The 18,539-nt window shown below is 38.8% G+C and overlaps 1 protein-coding gene across 1 annotated transcript in view; it reads right to left on the reverse strand.

The window, feature by feature from the left end:
* LOC144447731 (histone-lysine N-methyltransferase 2C-like) overlaps positions 1-18,539 on the reverse strand; it is a 65,004-nt gene that overhangs the window by 1,449 nt on the left and 45,016 nt on the right. The window contains exons 32-46 of the mRNA XM_078137811.1: positions 15,302-18,457; positions 13,173-13,380; positions 11,766-11,947; positions 10,764-11,039; positions 9,456-9,871; positions 8,988-9,095; positions 8,338-8,447; positions 7,468-7,711; positions 6,701-6,813; positions 6,025-6,145; positions 3,787-3,949; positions 3,237-3,373; positions 2,405-2,535; positions 1,160-1,328; positions 489-788 (exon numbers count right to left, since the gene is read on the reverse strand). Of these exons, the coding sequence (XP_077993937.1) occupies positions 489-788; positions 1,160-1,328; positions 2,405-2,535; positions 3,237-3,373; positions 3,787-3,949; positions 6,025-6,145; positions 6,701-6,813; positions 7,468-7,711; positions 8,338-8,447; positions 8,988-9,095; positions 9,456-9,871; positions 10,764-11,039; positions 11,766-11,947; positions 13,173-13,380; positions 15,302-18,457 (5,834 nt within the window). The remainder of the gene's footprint in view (positions 1-488; positions 789-1,159; positions 1,329-2,404; positions 2,536-3,236; positions 3,374-3,786; positions 3,950-6,024; positions 6,146-6,700; positions 6,814-7,467; positions 7,712-8,337; positions 8,448-8,987; positions 9,096-9,455; positions 9,872-10,763; positions 11,040-11,765; positions 11,948-13,172; positions 13,381-15,301; positions 18,458-18,539) is intronic.

Raw genomic sequence — 18,539 nt, forward strand, 5'->3', positions numbered from 1 at the left:
TACAATTAAACCAATGTCCATTCAATAGCTTATCACTGTTGTATCAACATGTTGCAGCAATAGTTTTAGTAGGTGTGTCTATCTTAGAAAACCAAAGGCTCAACTACTAGGGTAGTAACTAAAAAAATTTTTGGAAAGCAGTAACCATCAATTTACAAACTCCATTAACCAATTTCCATTCACATATAAAGTACACAGTACTATATATCAGAAGGTAATAAGCACTTAGGAGTCACGAATATTTACTGGCCATCGAACACATGATATGCATGTCTGATGACTCTTCAGAAACCGAAGTGTATGAAAATGCCTGAAGAGGTGTTCCCCTTTAATTATCAACACAGACAGATAAGTATACAAACAGGAAAACAGTCAAATAGACAGACAGACAGACAGACAGACACACACACACACACACACACACACACACACACACACACACACACACAAACACACACACACACAGATGGAGACAGACAAGACTTTACCTCCTCTCCCTTGGCGATTCTTCTATTGGAGATAATGATGATTTTCTCTCCTTTGTCAAAAGTGACAACCTCGGCCACACAGTTGGGAGAGCACGAGTGATTGATGTAGCGAGCTGGTCCTCCAGTTAGCGTGGCATCAATCACAAAGTCAGAATTGATACGGAACATGTAAACACCACGGTTGGCTTCCTCGTACAGCTGTTCACGTCTATTGGCAACTTCATTTCGAATGATAGTACCAATGTACTCAATTACCATGGTGTGTTTTTCAATGTCACGGGCAGCAAACAGACCGAGACCCTGTCAAGTACAATATTTGGAGACCATGAGTATCAATGTTATACATACATCAAAACCAGTGATTCAGAATCTGTTACTATCTTATCTTATCTTATCCTTGTATAACACCTTTAACTTCAGTGCTTCATTCTTGCACAAACGAGCCACTCCATTTTCTGGAGGGCCTAGGATTCAAATTTAGGTGTGAAGAACAATTATCTGGTAGAATTATAGGAAAAGTTGGTCTTGTACACATGAATAATCTTATGTAATTCTCTTGGTTTCACTGATAAGATGACACTAATGAGAGAGCCTGGGATTGAATCCCTAGCCTTTAAAGGGTTTAAAATGATATCTGACCACCCTGTTGCATCATCGCCACGGATACATACCTGAATTCTAGATCTGGCCAAATAGACATTATTTCTCCATTCTTGTTTCAGCCTTCGGTACTGTGATGATTTGGAATGTGCAAATTGTTTGGTGTATGGGGATGCGAGATCTCCAGTCACGGTTGATTGGTACGACCCTGATGAGCTGTTACTGGTCAGGGTATGTGGTCTAGCAATGACAAACAAAGTAAGTTTCATAATATTATTTCAGTACTTATCGAACACAAGTAAGTTTATCGAGCACTAAAACACACGGACTGTGTTGTCATCAGTGTTGCAAGATAAGGTCACAATGACTGAAATTCTCATATCAGACTCTAAAGTCATTAAAAATATTTGTAACTTTCTCGGTAACCCATTTTCTCACACATACATGACTTTACATCTATTATTACCAAAGTGACTGCATTGTTTTTTTTGTTTTTTTAACAGTTTGAATATTGTGATGATGATGATGATGATGATTATGATGATGATGACGGTCCAAAAATATATTTCAAAAGACTTGGTTAAGAGTGTGTCATTTTTATACAACTGACACTGACCAGTCTGCAACATCACCCATTTTTGTGTTTTACCATCCAATTCACCAAGAAACTGTTAAACACATTTTGCCTATCGGAACTACAGCAGTGGCAAGCTAAGTATAGTATTTGCTATGTAGATGCATGTCATCAAAAACAAAGGAATTAGTTATATCAATGATAATTGTTGATTGTAGAAAGAATCCTATCGAGTGTATTGTGCCCCTGGCTGTATACCACTTCATGGTGTTTCCAACACCAGCTAGTAAGAGCACATAGAGTGAAATTCACAATATCGTGCAGCTTTTCTGTTTGATACAACAATGCAGAAACCAATAAGAAACTGGACATGCTATACTTTAAGATAGCAAGACTGAATGAGTACAGTTTCTTGCTACATTTTGTCTAAGTGGAATGAACTACTCATTACACAAAGCAAACATCAAATCAACGCTGAATGGGACATTTTATGCACCCTTCATCGAGTGTTCGAAACTATGAAAAAAACTGACGCCCGAATGTCTGCACCGAGTTGCAATGGTTCATTTCATTTAGACAATATGTAGCAAAAAATGCGATCTTTTGCGACTGAAGTGTATCATATGCAGTGTTGGTTTCTGTGTGTGTATCAAACAGAAAAGCTGAACAGTTTTGTGAAATTCACTGTATTTATAAACCTATCTATCTTCAGTAATTTCATAAAGAATCTGTCGGTGCTCACCTCTTGAGATAGGTTCTCATCCTGGGCTCGGAACGAGCACATCCACTAGGGTTGATAGCTAATGGTAGTTCTATCAGAGGAGAACGTCCAAAACGGAAATGGTACCCCAAGATACCTTCCACTCCTGGAAGCTGTGGGTTTAAAGAATATATAGTGTGTAAGATCACATATTCACACTATTTCTTCAGAGGCAATCTCTACACATCTAATTCTTGTAACTTCTTGGCAAAGATGTTAGTAGGCCTTCTCATGGAAATTTAAAGATATCTGTGAGTTTGAAACTACTTTTGTGTATTCTGAAGATGGTCATTGACATGGTTAAATAAGTTGGCCTGTTGTCTCTCATCACTTTAATACACTATGTTCAGGTTACCCACAGTGTCGTCATTTTCAAAAGAAACATCACGTGAGGGCGCCCCCATATTAGGACAATGAGAGTCAAGATATTCAACGTGGATGCCAAAAGTATGGCAGTATCATGTGAAGAATGTTATGAAATGCATGTAAAAAAAGCTTCACAAATTTCTATAAATCACATTATTAAAATCAATGCAAGCAGAAATATTGCAATGACTTGTGCTGTCAAAGATTCAATGCATGGTACAGTACACCTGGATTCTGGTCCCTATCCCAACCAAACATTTTGCTTACAAACAGCGCCCCAACGGCCAAACACTGAAATCTTTTGTTTTTTCTTTATACATATATAACTGAAGTATGTCATATTCACTATTTGATTTACCAAAACTGGTGAATATTTTGACCATATGAAGTGATACAAGGGAGATTTGACTTAAAACTAATGAAAACAATTTGTAGACGTTACACTTACAGATTCAATGACCCTGAGTATCGATGGTTCTGTAAGACCATAGAGGTCTTCTCCAGTTATAAAACTTGGAAACAGTTTCAACATATCAGCATCTCTTCTCAACCTTTCAATGGGTTCTAACACACGGCTCCACACTCCTGCAATAGAATTTTAACAGAGGTCAATGACTGAATAGAAGTAACTTTAAATAAGCTGCCTACAGTGGTTTAGCACTGTAGAGGGACAATCTATCAAAAAAAAAGCTCTATCATTCAAGTACAAGTATTTTATCATGTGATATGGGACAGAACTGAAATCTTGGATTTTATAAATACATGAATTTCAAATTGAAAATAGTGTATCGGAAATAAGGTATTAGCAAAATACATTTGTCCATCACATTACATTCATCCACTATCATAACACATGGCTGAAGTTCCATTAAAGCAATCAGTCCCTAGAAAAATATCAGGCGTGGTAGGGAAAGGGCAAGAGCCAAAAACTCTCCACCGCATGACTGGATTCTAGGCTACATGTAAGTATACACACATCATGATAATTTGACTGTTACCTTTACAAGCACTGTCTTTCAATACGATATCTTCATGTCCTTGTTCTATCACTCGAATACAGAATTCCGGTTTACCCATATGATCGTATATACTACACATATAACGACAACGTTTGTTGGTGTAACGCATACTCCAGTACAGCCTTGTGGTTTCAAAACCAACCTGACAAATGAACAATGAAATAAAGAGATTTAAAAACTAGAATTCATATCAGTAATTATTATTTTCGCAGACATGGATACCAAACTTCTAACAAAACATCAGATATTATAAAAATGCATGAACCTGGTTAAACAAACTTTAACAGAAAATAATCAAGAGTTGCAGGTATCCTTTCTGAGTGTTCTACATTTCATCTACACTTCGCATCGATTCTACGGCACTCAAAAAATATAACTTTCGAACATGGAGAACCCCCACTATTTTCTCCCATTTTTTTTTCTTTAATTAAGTTGAACAGGTATAATTATATTAGATTCCCAAAGTTTTGAATAAAAATTCAGTACGAAACCACTTGTGACATAACGGTTTTGTCACTACCCGGCTTTGATTCATTGTGACAAGACCCTTTAGGTCACTCATGTTTTCCTCAGCTGAACGAAGAGTAATTATTGAATTTGTTGTGGAGAAGACAAAACGACATGGGCAAATTAACTTCCAACACAAACTATCATTTTGTGGTAAAACTGCCCTTCACAAACAAACCCACATTCATCACTAGACTGACAGCTTATACTTACATTGTAATTTTTTTTTCTTTTAATGAAGTTCAAGCAGGTATAACTATATTATACTCAGGGTTCGTACACTTAAAGCAAAACAAAATTCCAGGACTTTCCAGGGGTTTTTCGTCAGTTTTCCAGGGGTATTCATATTGATTTTGGACATTTTCCAGGGGTGTTGACACTAAAGTATATTTTTTGAATGACATCTAATTGTCTGATGTGGACAAGAAAAATCAACAACAGTTCCCATATGTCACAAAACATTTTAAAGACAATCGACACTATGCAAGATATTGGTTTCAAAACCACGTTTACACGCTAAGATTAACAGAGAAACCTCTGTCCTACCCCCTAAGCAGCCGTTTCGTCAAGCTGGTGCATTGATCGTGTAAGATTGAGTCGCAGCATTCGTCAGTCTAATTCAGACATATCCAGAAAAATAAATCAAAAACTAAAGTTTGTCCTCGTTATTGTATGGTTTGATGTTACTAGATTTATAAGCCACCTAAAATAATTTTTTTCTTCAAAATTTTGAATAAAAACGTCATTTACGTAACGAAATGTCGAGCTATGAATAACTGAATACATTCATCGCTTGCGTCTCGATGTTTATGCCACGAGTTGCGGAACATCGCGATTTCTCAACTCAACTTGACCACTGACGAATGTTACTGTACCGACAACATAAAACAGTAGTTTATTCTTTTAGAACATGTAACACAAATACCCATTTATCGACGAAATAAAAGTCACAACTGTACTTCCACAACCCGGAAATTCAACTGCACTTCTCTAGGCCCTAGCCCTATCTTGTAGTATCAGTCGACTCGTGCGCCGAACTTGTAACAATTTCTAATCGAGGTTGATGATGCGTTGATACTCGCTACAGTGTTACGATAATCTTGTTAACAGACCTACTGTACATTTTACACCGGCGCGGCCGGGACTGTTACAATATCATGTCCCTGAAATGACGACGGGGAGATGTATGTAGCAATATATGCAAGATCAAAAGAAACACTGCGGCGCCCATTCAACTAATAGGCACGGTCTGTGGGGCGAAGTGTCTCGTGGAACGATCGCTTGACTGTCTTGGTTCAATCGGCGTGGCGAAAGACTTTGAAAATATTTTCGCAATTTCACATTTACGAGATTCAGAATCATATGAATGGGTGGCTCGAGCACAGACATGACGATCGTCAATATTAATTGATCGATTATACATGATCATTTTCCAGGGTTTTCCAGGGGTAGGGCGCATTTTTCCAGGGTTTTCCAGGGCTTTCCAGGGAGGGTTTGAAATTCCAGGGTTTTCCAGGGTTTTCCAGGACCGTGCGAACCCTGTATACTCCAAAATTTTGTATAAAATTCAGTGGGTCACTTGACATAACGGTTTTGTCACTACCTGGCTTTGACTCATAGTGACAAGACCCTTTAAGTCGCTCATGTTTTCCTGAGCTGAACAAAAGAATCGTTGTTCAATTTATCGCTATACCGACAGACTGTACTTACTGGGTAAATGGCAGAGTGTGAATGGAAGACTTGAAGTTGATGGGGTAGTAACTGTCCTACAGAATGAAAGATAAGACTACCAATACGCAGTGTGTGTTTCTTCTCACCCTGATGCATAATACTGGAGACAAAACAAAAATACATGTAAATTCATTCTCATAAACACAAATGAATGAAATATTTCCATTCAAACAAAAAATTTCACTACCATTGCTACATTGCTATCTTCCAAGCACTCCTACATTTTATCATTTGGCATGACTAAACTCTTACAAATTGCTACATTTTATCGTCTGGCGTGACTAAACTCTTACAAATTGCTACATTTTATTATCTGGCTCAACAAAGAATCTTACTAACATTGCTACATTTTATTATCTGGCTCAGCAAAATTGTTACCAACATTGCTACATTTTATCATCTGGCATGACAAAAATCTTACTAACATTGCTACATTTTATCATCTGGCGTGACAAAAATCTTACTATATAAACATTGTGTCATTGTATCGTCTGGCTTACAAAAATCTTACTAACATTACCACATTTTATCCCCCGATAAGATGCAAGCGTCAATAAACATTTCATCGAGCCAGACATAGATTTGTTTGTATTCTATTGCAGTAATTTTCCAGTCATGTTATCATAAAGTTGGCTGTAGAGGGAGCCCTTCTTACCTTGCGACTTGTTTGTTTTCATCTCGACTAACATATACCCTACGGTATACTACATGTGTTCTCAGTTCATTCTCACTCTGTCTAGATGGGCAGTGTAATGGACAAAGCATTGTCTGCGGGACAAGAAAAAACAAAAAAAAATAAGTAAAATACCTGGATAAAACATCAAATTTTCACTATAAGAAGAAGTTATAGTCTTCACTCTCATCTATGACAACTTTCTTTATGGGTTTTTTTTTCAGTAAAAGATTTTTATTTGGCTTGTAGAGTCAAGGAGTAGCTGATGTATTTGAGACATAAATTTTATTCCAAGCCGGTAATGGAGTTTCAACCAATCTTATCTTCAAGATGGAGGTCAAAGAACATACGTTTGTAGGTAGGGTACAGTAGGTTACACTTTTAAAATGAATCATAGTCTTGCGCTATTTGTAGGCATCTGAGTGTGCACAAAGATAGATTTTATAGGGCTTATGTATTTCAATAGTTATACAACATTCTTGAAAATCACGTCAACTTATTGAATCAAAATTCTAATGATACAAAAGTTTCTACAGTAGCTTACGCACACTGAAAGACTGACAGCCACAATGCAACTGCCACAATACTGAAAAGCCACGGATCTCAAAAAACAAGGGCCACATCACTGATAGCCACTGTCTTCATCATAGTGAGACTTTAGGGCATCAAGCTTATTTACAGATTTCCATGTCATCCAAAAACAACAAGATAAACAACAGTCCAAGACAAGAGAATTCACAACAACTTACCTTATCTTTGAAAAAGACACATTTATCCCGAATGGCACATCCAAAGTGATAAATGTTAGTACAACGGAATTTATTGCAGCCTACGGTAGCACCTATTTTACTACAATAGCAGCATTTCATGGCCACGCCTCTCCTGTGTGCTAGTTCCACGTTCATTAACGCTCCGTTTAGAGTCTCATAGACTTCAGCTGACCACAGTGCACAGTTCAAATGAACCCACACATCCACATCCATGTTAAGAAGCCTGTCAAGTAGAGAATTAGATATATATAGTTAGTCAATAGATACCTGAGATGATCCGGTTTACCCAAAACACACCATGAGTAATTTCTGCATCAAGGGTATATACAACACTAATATTGAACAAGCATATAGCTAAACAGAAAGAAAACATTGAAGCATTTAAAGAAGTGGGGCTCCATCCAAGCCATTCTATAATTCTGTAACTTTGTGAAAATTTATCATCATTTTTCTTTTGTCTTTTTTTTTCAAATTTGTACCTGTATTCTTTCATGGTTTTTGTATTCTTTGGCTGAAAGGTCAATATACTCTTTAAAAAAAAAACCACAAAAAAAAAAAACCCACAAAAAACCCCCACACATTTCTGCATAAACAAACAACACTGAATCCATATATATATATATCATTTAGACCATAGTCTAGGCAAACATCTGTGTACTCTCTAATAAGAGACATTTAAAGTTTTAGGTCAAAATAATGAGTGGCTTTTCTTGTCAGTCACCCACCACTTAGTATGGGATAAGGGAACATCAAACTTTGGTATATCATATGCAAATTAGCAGGGAAGGCTGTTGTCACCTAGGGAGGACCCAATGTGTGTGTGCATATGACTCCAACATTCTTTCTCACCTGGCTGGCCCATCGGTTGATCCATCACCTAGTTCACTACAAAATATACACTTCCTCTGATCTTGTAAGGAACCGTACGGCTGTAATGATGTACCCAACTTATTCACCAGCTGTAACAGAAAATGACCAAGGTCAGATGTTAGATACATGTATCATAATTCCTCAGGATATTACCAATTTAATACAGTATCTACAACTTTTGAAGACACATTTGCTCTATTGATACATAACTAACACTAGAGGGCAGTGCTACCTCAAAGGTATTGAGTGGACTGTTTGTGTAAATTTAGCAAATGTATGATGGGTCAATGGGCAACATGGTCTTGGCACAGTTCTAGTTGCCTTTTTTGAGTAACCTTTAACACTGATGAGATATTTTTAGCTGACGAAAGAAGATATGATACTTGTATGACCAAGTCAAAGTCAAATGTGTTTCTAACCCTGTATCTTTATTTCTGCACCTAGCCATAATTTCACTGGCAAGTACAAATACTAACATACGCAAATTGTAATGAAATGTGCAAAACACACAATATCAATGCTACAGTAGACAATGTGATTGTTCTAATATAGGGCACAAATGAATTTCAATGGCAATAACGCTGTTGTTGGGGGCTGTACTACACCCCACTACACCACAAAATACTTACATCGTCAATGTCTTGCTCACAGTGGGGTCTGTACTTTTTAGGTGGCATAATACTGATATGCCATTTCTTCCATCTGATGTCTTTCCATTTCTTGACTAAAGGTGGCGTCTGTCAATGGAAACAAAAGATACAATCAACACGCCATCACAAAACTAACAGAAGTCTATCACTTTCAGACAAAATTTGACGACAGATTTACTACTCTAAATTATTGTGATTTTGATGTCACATCTAATCAACTGAACTATCACAAATCAGCATTACTTTGTAAATTCATTGAGAGGATACAAGAGACAGTTTTGGATATTCAGAGAAAAGGGCTTTGGAAGCTCACTTCTACTGACACATGTAGGGATAAGAAGATCAAGGTAGGGCATATGGATGGACACAAGTCATTCCTCTAGCCCTCAGCAAGTTGGGCCTATCTATGGCTATAAGTGCAAAATGAACAATATACAGATTACATACCTCTTCTGTACCATTTTTCCTCCGCCTAAAGTTACTTTTATTGCTGGCTTTGGGCTCTTCTTTCAAGGCTCCCTCTTGGACTTTCTGTGGAACAGGCAGTGGCGAATGTTCTTGAAATGGCAGTTTTGTATCAGGGTCTTTACTCGGATGGCTCACAACTGCCGCTGCATGTTCCGACACATTGTGCTGTGTTTGCTGTGCAATTGTAAACTGCATATAGCAACTAGTACTGCAAAAAATCATGTCCGAGTCTTTTTCATTGACTGACAACATTTCAGTTGGTCGTTTTCGCACCCCTTCCCCTAGAACTACAACGTCACAGTGCCTACAGAATTGAGTCTTGGCTTGCAGCAGACTTTGAAGGTTACTTGGTTTTTCTTTCTTGGACTGTGCTGCTGATGAATCCGCTGGTTGCTCTGTGTAGGGGGAAAGAGAAACAAGTCGTCAGAATTTTGTATACACACACTATAAAGTAAGAAATTAACAGTTGTCATTTTTTCTTCAACTTCAAACTTCAGTCTTGAAAAGATCAGGATTATCAGATCACGATTAATATTTAAGTTTTGAAAACAACTGTTTGGCAGATATATTAAAAGGTTGATCATGAACAAACGAATGACCCTTTATAATCTTCACGGCTTCACTTATAAGACAGCACTACCGCAAGGACATGGACTTCAAAGAAATAATAAGACGTGGATTAAAATTTGACTGTAATAGTCATTTGCCAGAGATAGAGAAAAAAGTTGGTCATGCAGAAATCATAGAATTTGAGATATACAATCGCAGACATCAGACTGTGGACGAACAGAACCTGTTACAAACAGGGAAAGTAAACAAGTGAATTGGATTAATAACGTGGCTCAGCATGTTGGAACAGCAGAAACTTGTATCACATTTCATGGTTCGACAAGAACAATTTTATGGCCTCTTTGCACTAATAAAAAAGAATTGCCTGGTGAACTTCAAATTTGTTTGTGAATTTGAACTAAAGGGTATAAAACTGTTCTTATCAAATGATGGAATGTCATACAAGTCTCTGAACTTTCGACATGCAGTGCCAAGTGTTATTAATCAGTTATTTACTTTCCCTTTCCGTTCATCAATGGTCTGATGTCTGAAGTTATATTATGTTGATCAGCCCTATCAGGCATCTAAACCACATTGCATGAATGTTGTATCTTCCAGAGTAGAACAAATGGCTATCTAATCTTTATAACACCACTGATGAGGCAGCACAAATCAAAATCCTGGAATTGAATAAATGAATGGGCTTTACACAAAATACTGTGTTGATAATGAACTGACCTTCTTTCTGCTGTTTGTCTGTTTTTTCTCCACTGACTTCATAACTGTTAGGTTCTGGTATCTGTAGGAGATCCGCTACAGCTGCTACAACACCTTTCACATCTTCACTAGCTGTTACCGATAGCTCCAGCATAACTGAACTACTTGATGTGACTTCAGTCTTAGCTTTCTTAGTGGTAGTACTTCTGTCAGCTGCAGTGGTGGTGGTGGTAGTAGTAGTACTTACAGGGGCTGATGAAATCATTGAAAGACTTTGACTTGTCTTCACTGGAAGAACTGTAGAGTTAGGACAGAACATACAACATTGAGACCAAGAAATGTAACCACTGACAAGTGTTACATACTTATAAAGATTTCCCTACTTGACCTGGATGCATTGCTAGCCAACTTACAAGTTACAGGAGAGATGAAGCTGTCATGGTGTTTCACCTACAGGACATGATGTTTTAACACTAAGGCAGACACAATTCAATTTTGGGCTACCTTTAACAGTGACAAAACACACAGCAGAATTGCTTTACCTAAACACATTGAAGAGTGATAAAGAATTGCTATTCTTTTACAGTGCAGTAGAAACAGGATTCTGCTGAAAAAATTACACATGGACTGGATGATTTTAATGGCTTCAATTGTTTACTTTCCAACTGATAATCAACATGGCAATTTGTCTACATCCAGATATGCAGAACACCTCTATGATTGTTTAGTTTGCATTTGACGTTGCGTGTGTATGTGTGCGTGTGTGTGCATGTGTGTGTGTGTGTGTGTGTGTGTGTGTGTGTGTGTGTGTGTGTGTGTAAAAACCGACATGTCTGATGAGTGAAACACCAAAGCATCTTTACTTTGAGATACATTTTGAAACTTCTATACATTGCATCACATTCAACATAAATGACTAATCCCCCAATTCTTTAAACACTGACTTCATCGCATAGATGTGAACTTTCCTGTTTAATCAAAACACACAAATTTAGAATGAAGGGCATTGCAAGGTGTGATTACCTTTCTTTGGTGTAGGCCTAACAATTGGGAATGTTGGTGATGGAGCATGAGTTCTTCTGTCTGACAATTCTAGTTGACTGATTAGTTTTAATCCTTTCACATGTGAACCTTCCTCTTCTTCAACACATTCAGGTGATGATGACGGTACAATACTTCCAGGTCTACTGTCTGCTCCAGGCAACCTATTGAGTACAGTACAACAATTGGCATGTCATATAATATGAGTCATTCATTCTTTAAGTCATCAGTTTTAGAAAGGAGAATTATGATATGCGAGGCAACCAGTACAGTACAGAAGAGTAGAGTAACGTAGAGTTCAGTATAGTAGAGTAGAGCAGATTAGAGTAGAGTAGAGTAGAGTAGAGTGAGTCAAGTAGAGTACAGTACAGTTCATGACAGTACAGCACAGTACAGTACAGCACAGCACAGTATAGCAGAGTAGAGTAGAATAGAGTAGAGTAGAGTTGAGCAGAGTAGAGTACAGTCAAGTAGAGTATAGTACAGCACAGTTAATTACAGTACAGTAAGGTACAGTACAGTACAGTACAACACATTACAGTACAGTACAATACAGTACAGAACTGTTCATAACAGTACAGTGCAGTACAGTTCATTACAGTACAGTACAGTAAGGCATAGTACAGTACAGTACAGTACAGTATAGTATAGCAGAGTAGAGTAGAGTACAACAATTGGCATGTCATATAAGGTGATAGAATGTATTCTTTAGTCATTTATTCGTTGGCCCTTTAAGCCAATCTGACATGCCACTGATGCACACAATTTCTAGTCATGCACCAAAATTAGGTGTTCCCCTATCTCTTACTATGTGGTGACTCACAAGAAATCACACTTTTTCTCATTTTGATTCAAAACAACTAAAGTTGGCTATCATCAGAGGGCACATTGGACCCGCTGTTCTTCAGTCATGCCATGGTGGATATGCTAACATTCCTAACACTAAAGTTATTTGTCTCCTTTATTGTGTTGGGGTTACAAAACAGGCTAGGGTACACAATATATCATTTGGGCTTAGTGTTCTACGGTCTTGTTACAATGTACTCCGACATCTCTAACCCTAGTAATGCTAGTAGTCTCTTTTATTTTTTTCCAGAAATGTTGAAATCAGCTAAAATTAGCATAATTGTACATATGCGAAAGTATAATACAGTACTGTCATTTTGTTTGGGAACCCAGAGCGGGGACCCAGGGAGATTTTTACCTATACTATAAGTCAGCCCACTGTTCTCAATTCTCAATAAAATCTTTATCAATATACAGGATAGTTCTTTAAGTTGCTATTTTTCTTATAAACTTGTTTCCCCAAGAAGTCCAGGGAGGGCTGACCCTCATGGGTTCAGTGCTATTTACCTACACAAATAATTGTGTAGTGATACTCTTTCTTACCTTGGTGTACTGTCTGATGTGGGTGGTGGTGTTGGCAATGATGGGGGTATGTCAATATGACTAAGCTGTGGATTTACTGCCTTGGTGATGGTTCTCTGATGAGTGCTCAGCTCCCTCATCACTTCATCCGCTGTTGTCATGGTGATATCTGTTCCGGGAATAACAGACAATTGGTAACGTCTGGGTTCTTTGTTCGGTTCCCGGAAACCTGTACACCAAGGACAGTGCAATAATCAAGCACACAACACGACACCACGACACCAAATTGCACTGGCACAGTTGTGACATTGACCTTTGAGATGTAATGCAAGTTTGGGAAAGTCTCTGGGGTTTTTTTTTCCATTCATACTTTTGAGTGTGCTAATGAGCGCAAGACACAGCAACACAGCTGACATCACTTTGATATTTTCGACAAATTTTTGGATATCGATGTTCTCAACATTGTTACCACTTGAATGTCTGACAGCATTAATCAAATCAAGCCTTGATGTTCTTAAATTTGTTATATTTTAGAGATCAAATCTGAATTTCAAGTGTTCCCTGCTGCACATATGGTCAAACACTACAAAAACCTTTTCTCCAGACTTCTCCATCATTAGTACATTTCACATTAGCATGTGAATGAAATACAGCAGTCATTCAAAATATTGAAAATAGTCTGCTTAAACATCTCTGAAACAATAATTTTCATAACTGACTGACCAAAAATCGCCATTTTCATACCTATTGTTATCTCAGTAGGTTGATAGTTCAAAATTCACTCAATGGCATGAATATACCTACCAGTGCATCTACACCAGATAACACTGAAATACCTTGTTATTTGTAAAATCACAACTGTGCCAGTGAAAATTAAAAATACAAGTACAAGTACGAAGCAACTTATGAGGCATAGGAATTGAAGAAAGTAAGGACTGCAAGGAGGACGACAATGAAAATGGTCTGCGTTTTGTTATTACACTTTTATATCAACCACAGTTGAAGATAAAATCATAAACCATACACAGTTATTCCCAAAATAGTTTCCTTTATGCAGTCAAGGAAAATACACCTGATATAAGAAGCTTTGTCACTTTGAGTTGATAGAGGACTAGTGATAAACCCTTTATAGGTGCCACTATTTTCTGACTGAATGACCAAAAAAAATAGTGGGCACAATATATGTGTACACGTACGTTCTCAAGCACAATTTATGCAAAAAATGGGAAAAAAGCGACTTGGATTGGAATGTGTTGACTCATATTTCTGGCATGGCACAACCAATCATGTACACAAGAGTTTTGGTGATGTAGAATGACCAGTGTATATAATCCATATTTTCTGTTCAAGGACAACAACTTGGCTTGTGCATGGTATGACTGATACACGTTGTACCAGCACAAGCCACATTGCATGTGTTTGAACTGAACACATGACTTATACCCTGGTTATTCGTACATCACGACCATGCACCTATGTCATTGGTTCTGTGGTGATTGAAATACAATCAAAATATTCAGAATTGCCACTATTTTCCCACTTCTTCTACGTAAATTAAGCTTATCCAGATATATCATATTGTTCTACAGTATTTTTTTTCGTTCAGAGAAAAAAAAAATGAATAGTTTTTGTTACACTTGTCATCAACTCATAGTAACAACACCTGATTTATCACTTATATTTTCCTCAGCTGAATGAAGTAAAATGTTGGGGAATAAATGTGAAATTACAACTTGAAAGCAGAGCAGCTGTAGCATTAGTATCAGTGTGTTGTTTTTTGTGTTGTTATACGTGGAACATACTTAGTTCTTCAGCTTGCTAAAGCATTTCTGAGGTTCTTGTGATCAAGGTTTACTCATATTTACAACCTACATCATATTTTCATCAATTCATTCAAAGTTGTAAACATCAACAGAAATAAAGTACTAGCATTCGAACATTTTCAACTTTTCCTGTCACCAATATATTTAATACCGTTACGTTATTGACAATATACGTAATATAGCTTTTCAGATTTGTGACTAGGTTGATTGTAACCAGACTAAATTTACAAAGTATACAGCTACTGTGCATTTCAATACTATTACGGCACATATACAGAGTTTTCCAACTCTGTTTAACATCTAAACTACAAGCATAATAAGACTTACTGGACGTGTCGTGACTTGGGTCCATTGAAGATACCCCCAGTCTCTTCCTCTGTGATAGCTCCGAGGGATGTGCATGTCCGTTGACCAATGGTACTGTTATCTTGTCTGGTGGTGATGGTGGAAGTGATGCTGGTGGTGTTGGTGGATTTGTCAGCGGTGCTGGTGGGCCATATGGGAAATGTGAATAATAGTCAGGAATTCCTTCTATGATAGCTTTGCCATACTGACCCTGCAGCTGATTTTCACCAGATAGAGTACCGCTTCCGAGGACAGGACACAAGGAGAAATTGATACCCACTTCCGGTTCACATAACTGTAACAATGGTAAACGTTTGATTGCATTCAATAGTGACTTAGAGTCATCAAACATTCCATCATCATCCTCCAAAGATCTTTTCTTCTTTGACTTTTCAAAGGCTTTGTGTTTTGTCACTTTCTTTTTCTTCTTCTGCAAAACCGGCACTGGTGCTTCCGGCTGTTCCTTCTCCTTACCGAATTCTTGCCGGCTTATTTCCATGAGAATATCTCTATCAGACATACCGGCTTTCAGTTTCTTGGCTATCCAGTCTGTATCACTTTTAGGTTTAACGTAAGGTAACTTATCAAGCTCCTCTAACTGTTTCTGTTGTTCCGGTGTCAACACCAAGTTTGTAATATCGTCTTCCTCCTCTCCCTTGGTTACTGGTTTTTCAAGTTTCTGACCCTTGGTGTCAATGTTTGGTACGTTCTGTGCATCTGTTGCTGTTGTTGAAGCTGGGGTTGCTGTAGAGGTCGTAGTAACTGCACTCGTCTGTGGTGTTGGAACATCCTTGCTGGTACCTGCTGGTGCCATCCCTGGTAGAGCACCATGTGGTGGTGCTGGACCCCCTTGATATATAGCCGGACCCTGCAGAAGTTGTTTCAGTAACAGATTCTGTAGTGGTTTAGCGTCTTTCTTTGTGTCACTTTTACTACTGTCATCTTTACTATGATTACTGTCATCCTTTACAGAATCACTTTGTACCGACTGATTGTCTGATAGTTCTAGTTCTGATTTAGCAACCTCGGGGGGTGTTCCTTGGGATAGAATATTTTCTACTTTACTTAGAGTAGGTTCAACTGCAGATGAACCTGTATGATTGTCATTTGCAAGTATCTGATTCATAGGAGGTTTCAAACTTGGCGCATCATTTGGCATAGCAACGATAGGTGTTCTGTTAAACTTCATTCCTGGAGGTGTCCGATGGCCCTCAGCTTCATCTATGTGACATAAAGGTCTCGTGTTTCCAAAGTCTATTGCATCTGTTGGCATTGGTGTTGCTGGAGGCATATCATATGGATCTACAACTTCTTTCTTTTTCCGCCTAACTCGCTTCTTTTTGGGTTTTTCTATTGGTGGGCACATATCAACACCTGGATAACTGGGTGGCACTGGGAATACTCCCTCCTGGTTCATCTGTGGGAAGTTTCCAAATGGTGGCCTTGGACCATGCATAGGAGGAATAGCTCCACCTTGTTGAGGCATCGGTCCAGGTGGCGACATCATAAGCCCTGGCTGATTTTGAGGTGTTGGAAAGGGTCCTCTTGTTGGAGGAAACTGTTGTTGATTCAGTATTTGTTGTTGCGGTGGTGGTGGTGGTGGTGGTTGGGGTTGAGGTCCACCTTGCGGGAAGGGAAGCGAAAGTTCATTGAAAAATGGCATTTCAATTATGTGTTTTCTCTGATCATCAGTGTCTATGATCTGTTCCTGTATTTCCATTCTTTGCACAGCACGTACATGATCGACTTGCTTCAATATTTGCAACCTCTGGTTTTCTTGTTCTCGGAGTCTTTGTATCCTCTCCCTCCTTTCCCTCTGTTGAAATTGATCACTGAATGGATTGTTATCATCCTGGGTAATCTGCACTTGTGGATGAGGTGCTTGGTGAGGTGGTGGTGGTGGTGGTGGTGGAGGTGGAGGGGGAGGAAGTGGTGGCGGTGACTGCATTTGTGCATTAGGACCAATAGGGGGTTGTGGCACTCCTGCTGCTGGGCCAGGAAACCTTGCCATACCTCCATCCTGTGGGAACTGTCCTTGTCCTTGCATTGGAGGTTTAATCATTTGAAATTGCTGCATCCTTTCTTGCTGTTTCATGCGATGTTCTTGTATAAGGAGAGCATGTTGCCTTTGCTGCTTTCTAATCTGTTCCAACTGTTTCTGAGTACTGGTATGCTGTTGTGTAATGGCTTCTAATTCTTGTTCATCATTTTCAGAGAAAGGTCTGTCATTCTTCTTACTTGCTCTTTGTCTAGCTGCTAATGATTTCTTCTTCTTGCGCTGTTTTGCAACCTCTGCTTCTAAAAACTTCTGTTGCATGTTAAGGAGTTGTTGATGCTGGAAGAGCCATTCCTCGTACTGTGGTTGTTGCTGTCGATCTGCATCTGTCGGTTGGATAGGACCTGGTGGGTGCATCATTCCCGGTGTTGAAGGTCCAACTCCTGGACTTGGCACCAGAGTGGGGCCGCTAGGACCAGGACTTGGCATACCTAAAGGTGAAGGTACCATTCCTTGTATTCCCGGCATTCCTCTTGGTGACTGCACTCCTGTAGTTGGACTTGGCATTCCGATTGGGGAAGGTCCACCACTTGCCTGATTCGGTGTGTGGATGCTACCTAATGGAGAAGGTATTCCAGGTCCAGGACTCTGAACGTTCATTGGTGAAGGTGTACTGAATGGTGGATTTGACATGGCTGCACCTGGCTGCATTGGATTTATTCCTACTGGAGAGTGCATACCACCTGCTGGAGGTGGTACACCTGGGCTCCTTATACCAACAATTTGCTTGGGTGAAAACCCAAATCGGGGTGGCCCACCTTGTGGTACCATTTGATTAGCTGGCATCCCATCTTCTCCCATTGGTGGTATGGGTGGTCTATCACCTGGTAAGTTTGGTCGAATGCCAGGAAACTGATTAGATGGAAGAGTACCCGATGTTCCGCTTAGTTGATCACCCTTGAAGTTCTGACCTGGGAATCTAGTTTGACCAACCATTCCACTGAAACCTGTAGGCGTCATTGGTGTGGTTGGGAATTGTGGTGGTATTGTTTGTGAATGTGATTGCTGCTGGAGGTTTTCCTGATGTTGTCTGGTCATTGCCTTCAGAAGTTGAGCATGAGGGCCTGGCGTACCTTCCGTTTCTGTAAATAAATGATACATATATTAGAATAAATAAAATATGGAAGCCCTGTTTGATAATGTACATAGGCAGTCTTGTACAAT

Source organism: Glandiceps talaboti, chromosome 16 (assembly GCF_964340395.1).
Source record: "Glandiceps talaboti chromosome 16, keGlaTala1.1, whole genome shotgun sequence".
NCBI classification, from domain to species: domain Eukaryota; kingdom Metazoa; phylum Hemichordata; class Enteropneusta; family Spengelidae; genus Glandiceps; species Glandiceps talaboti.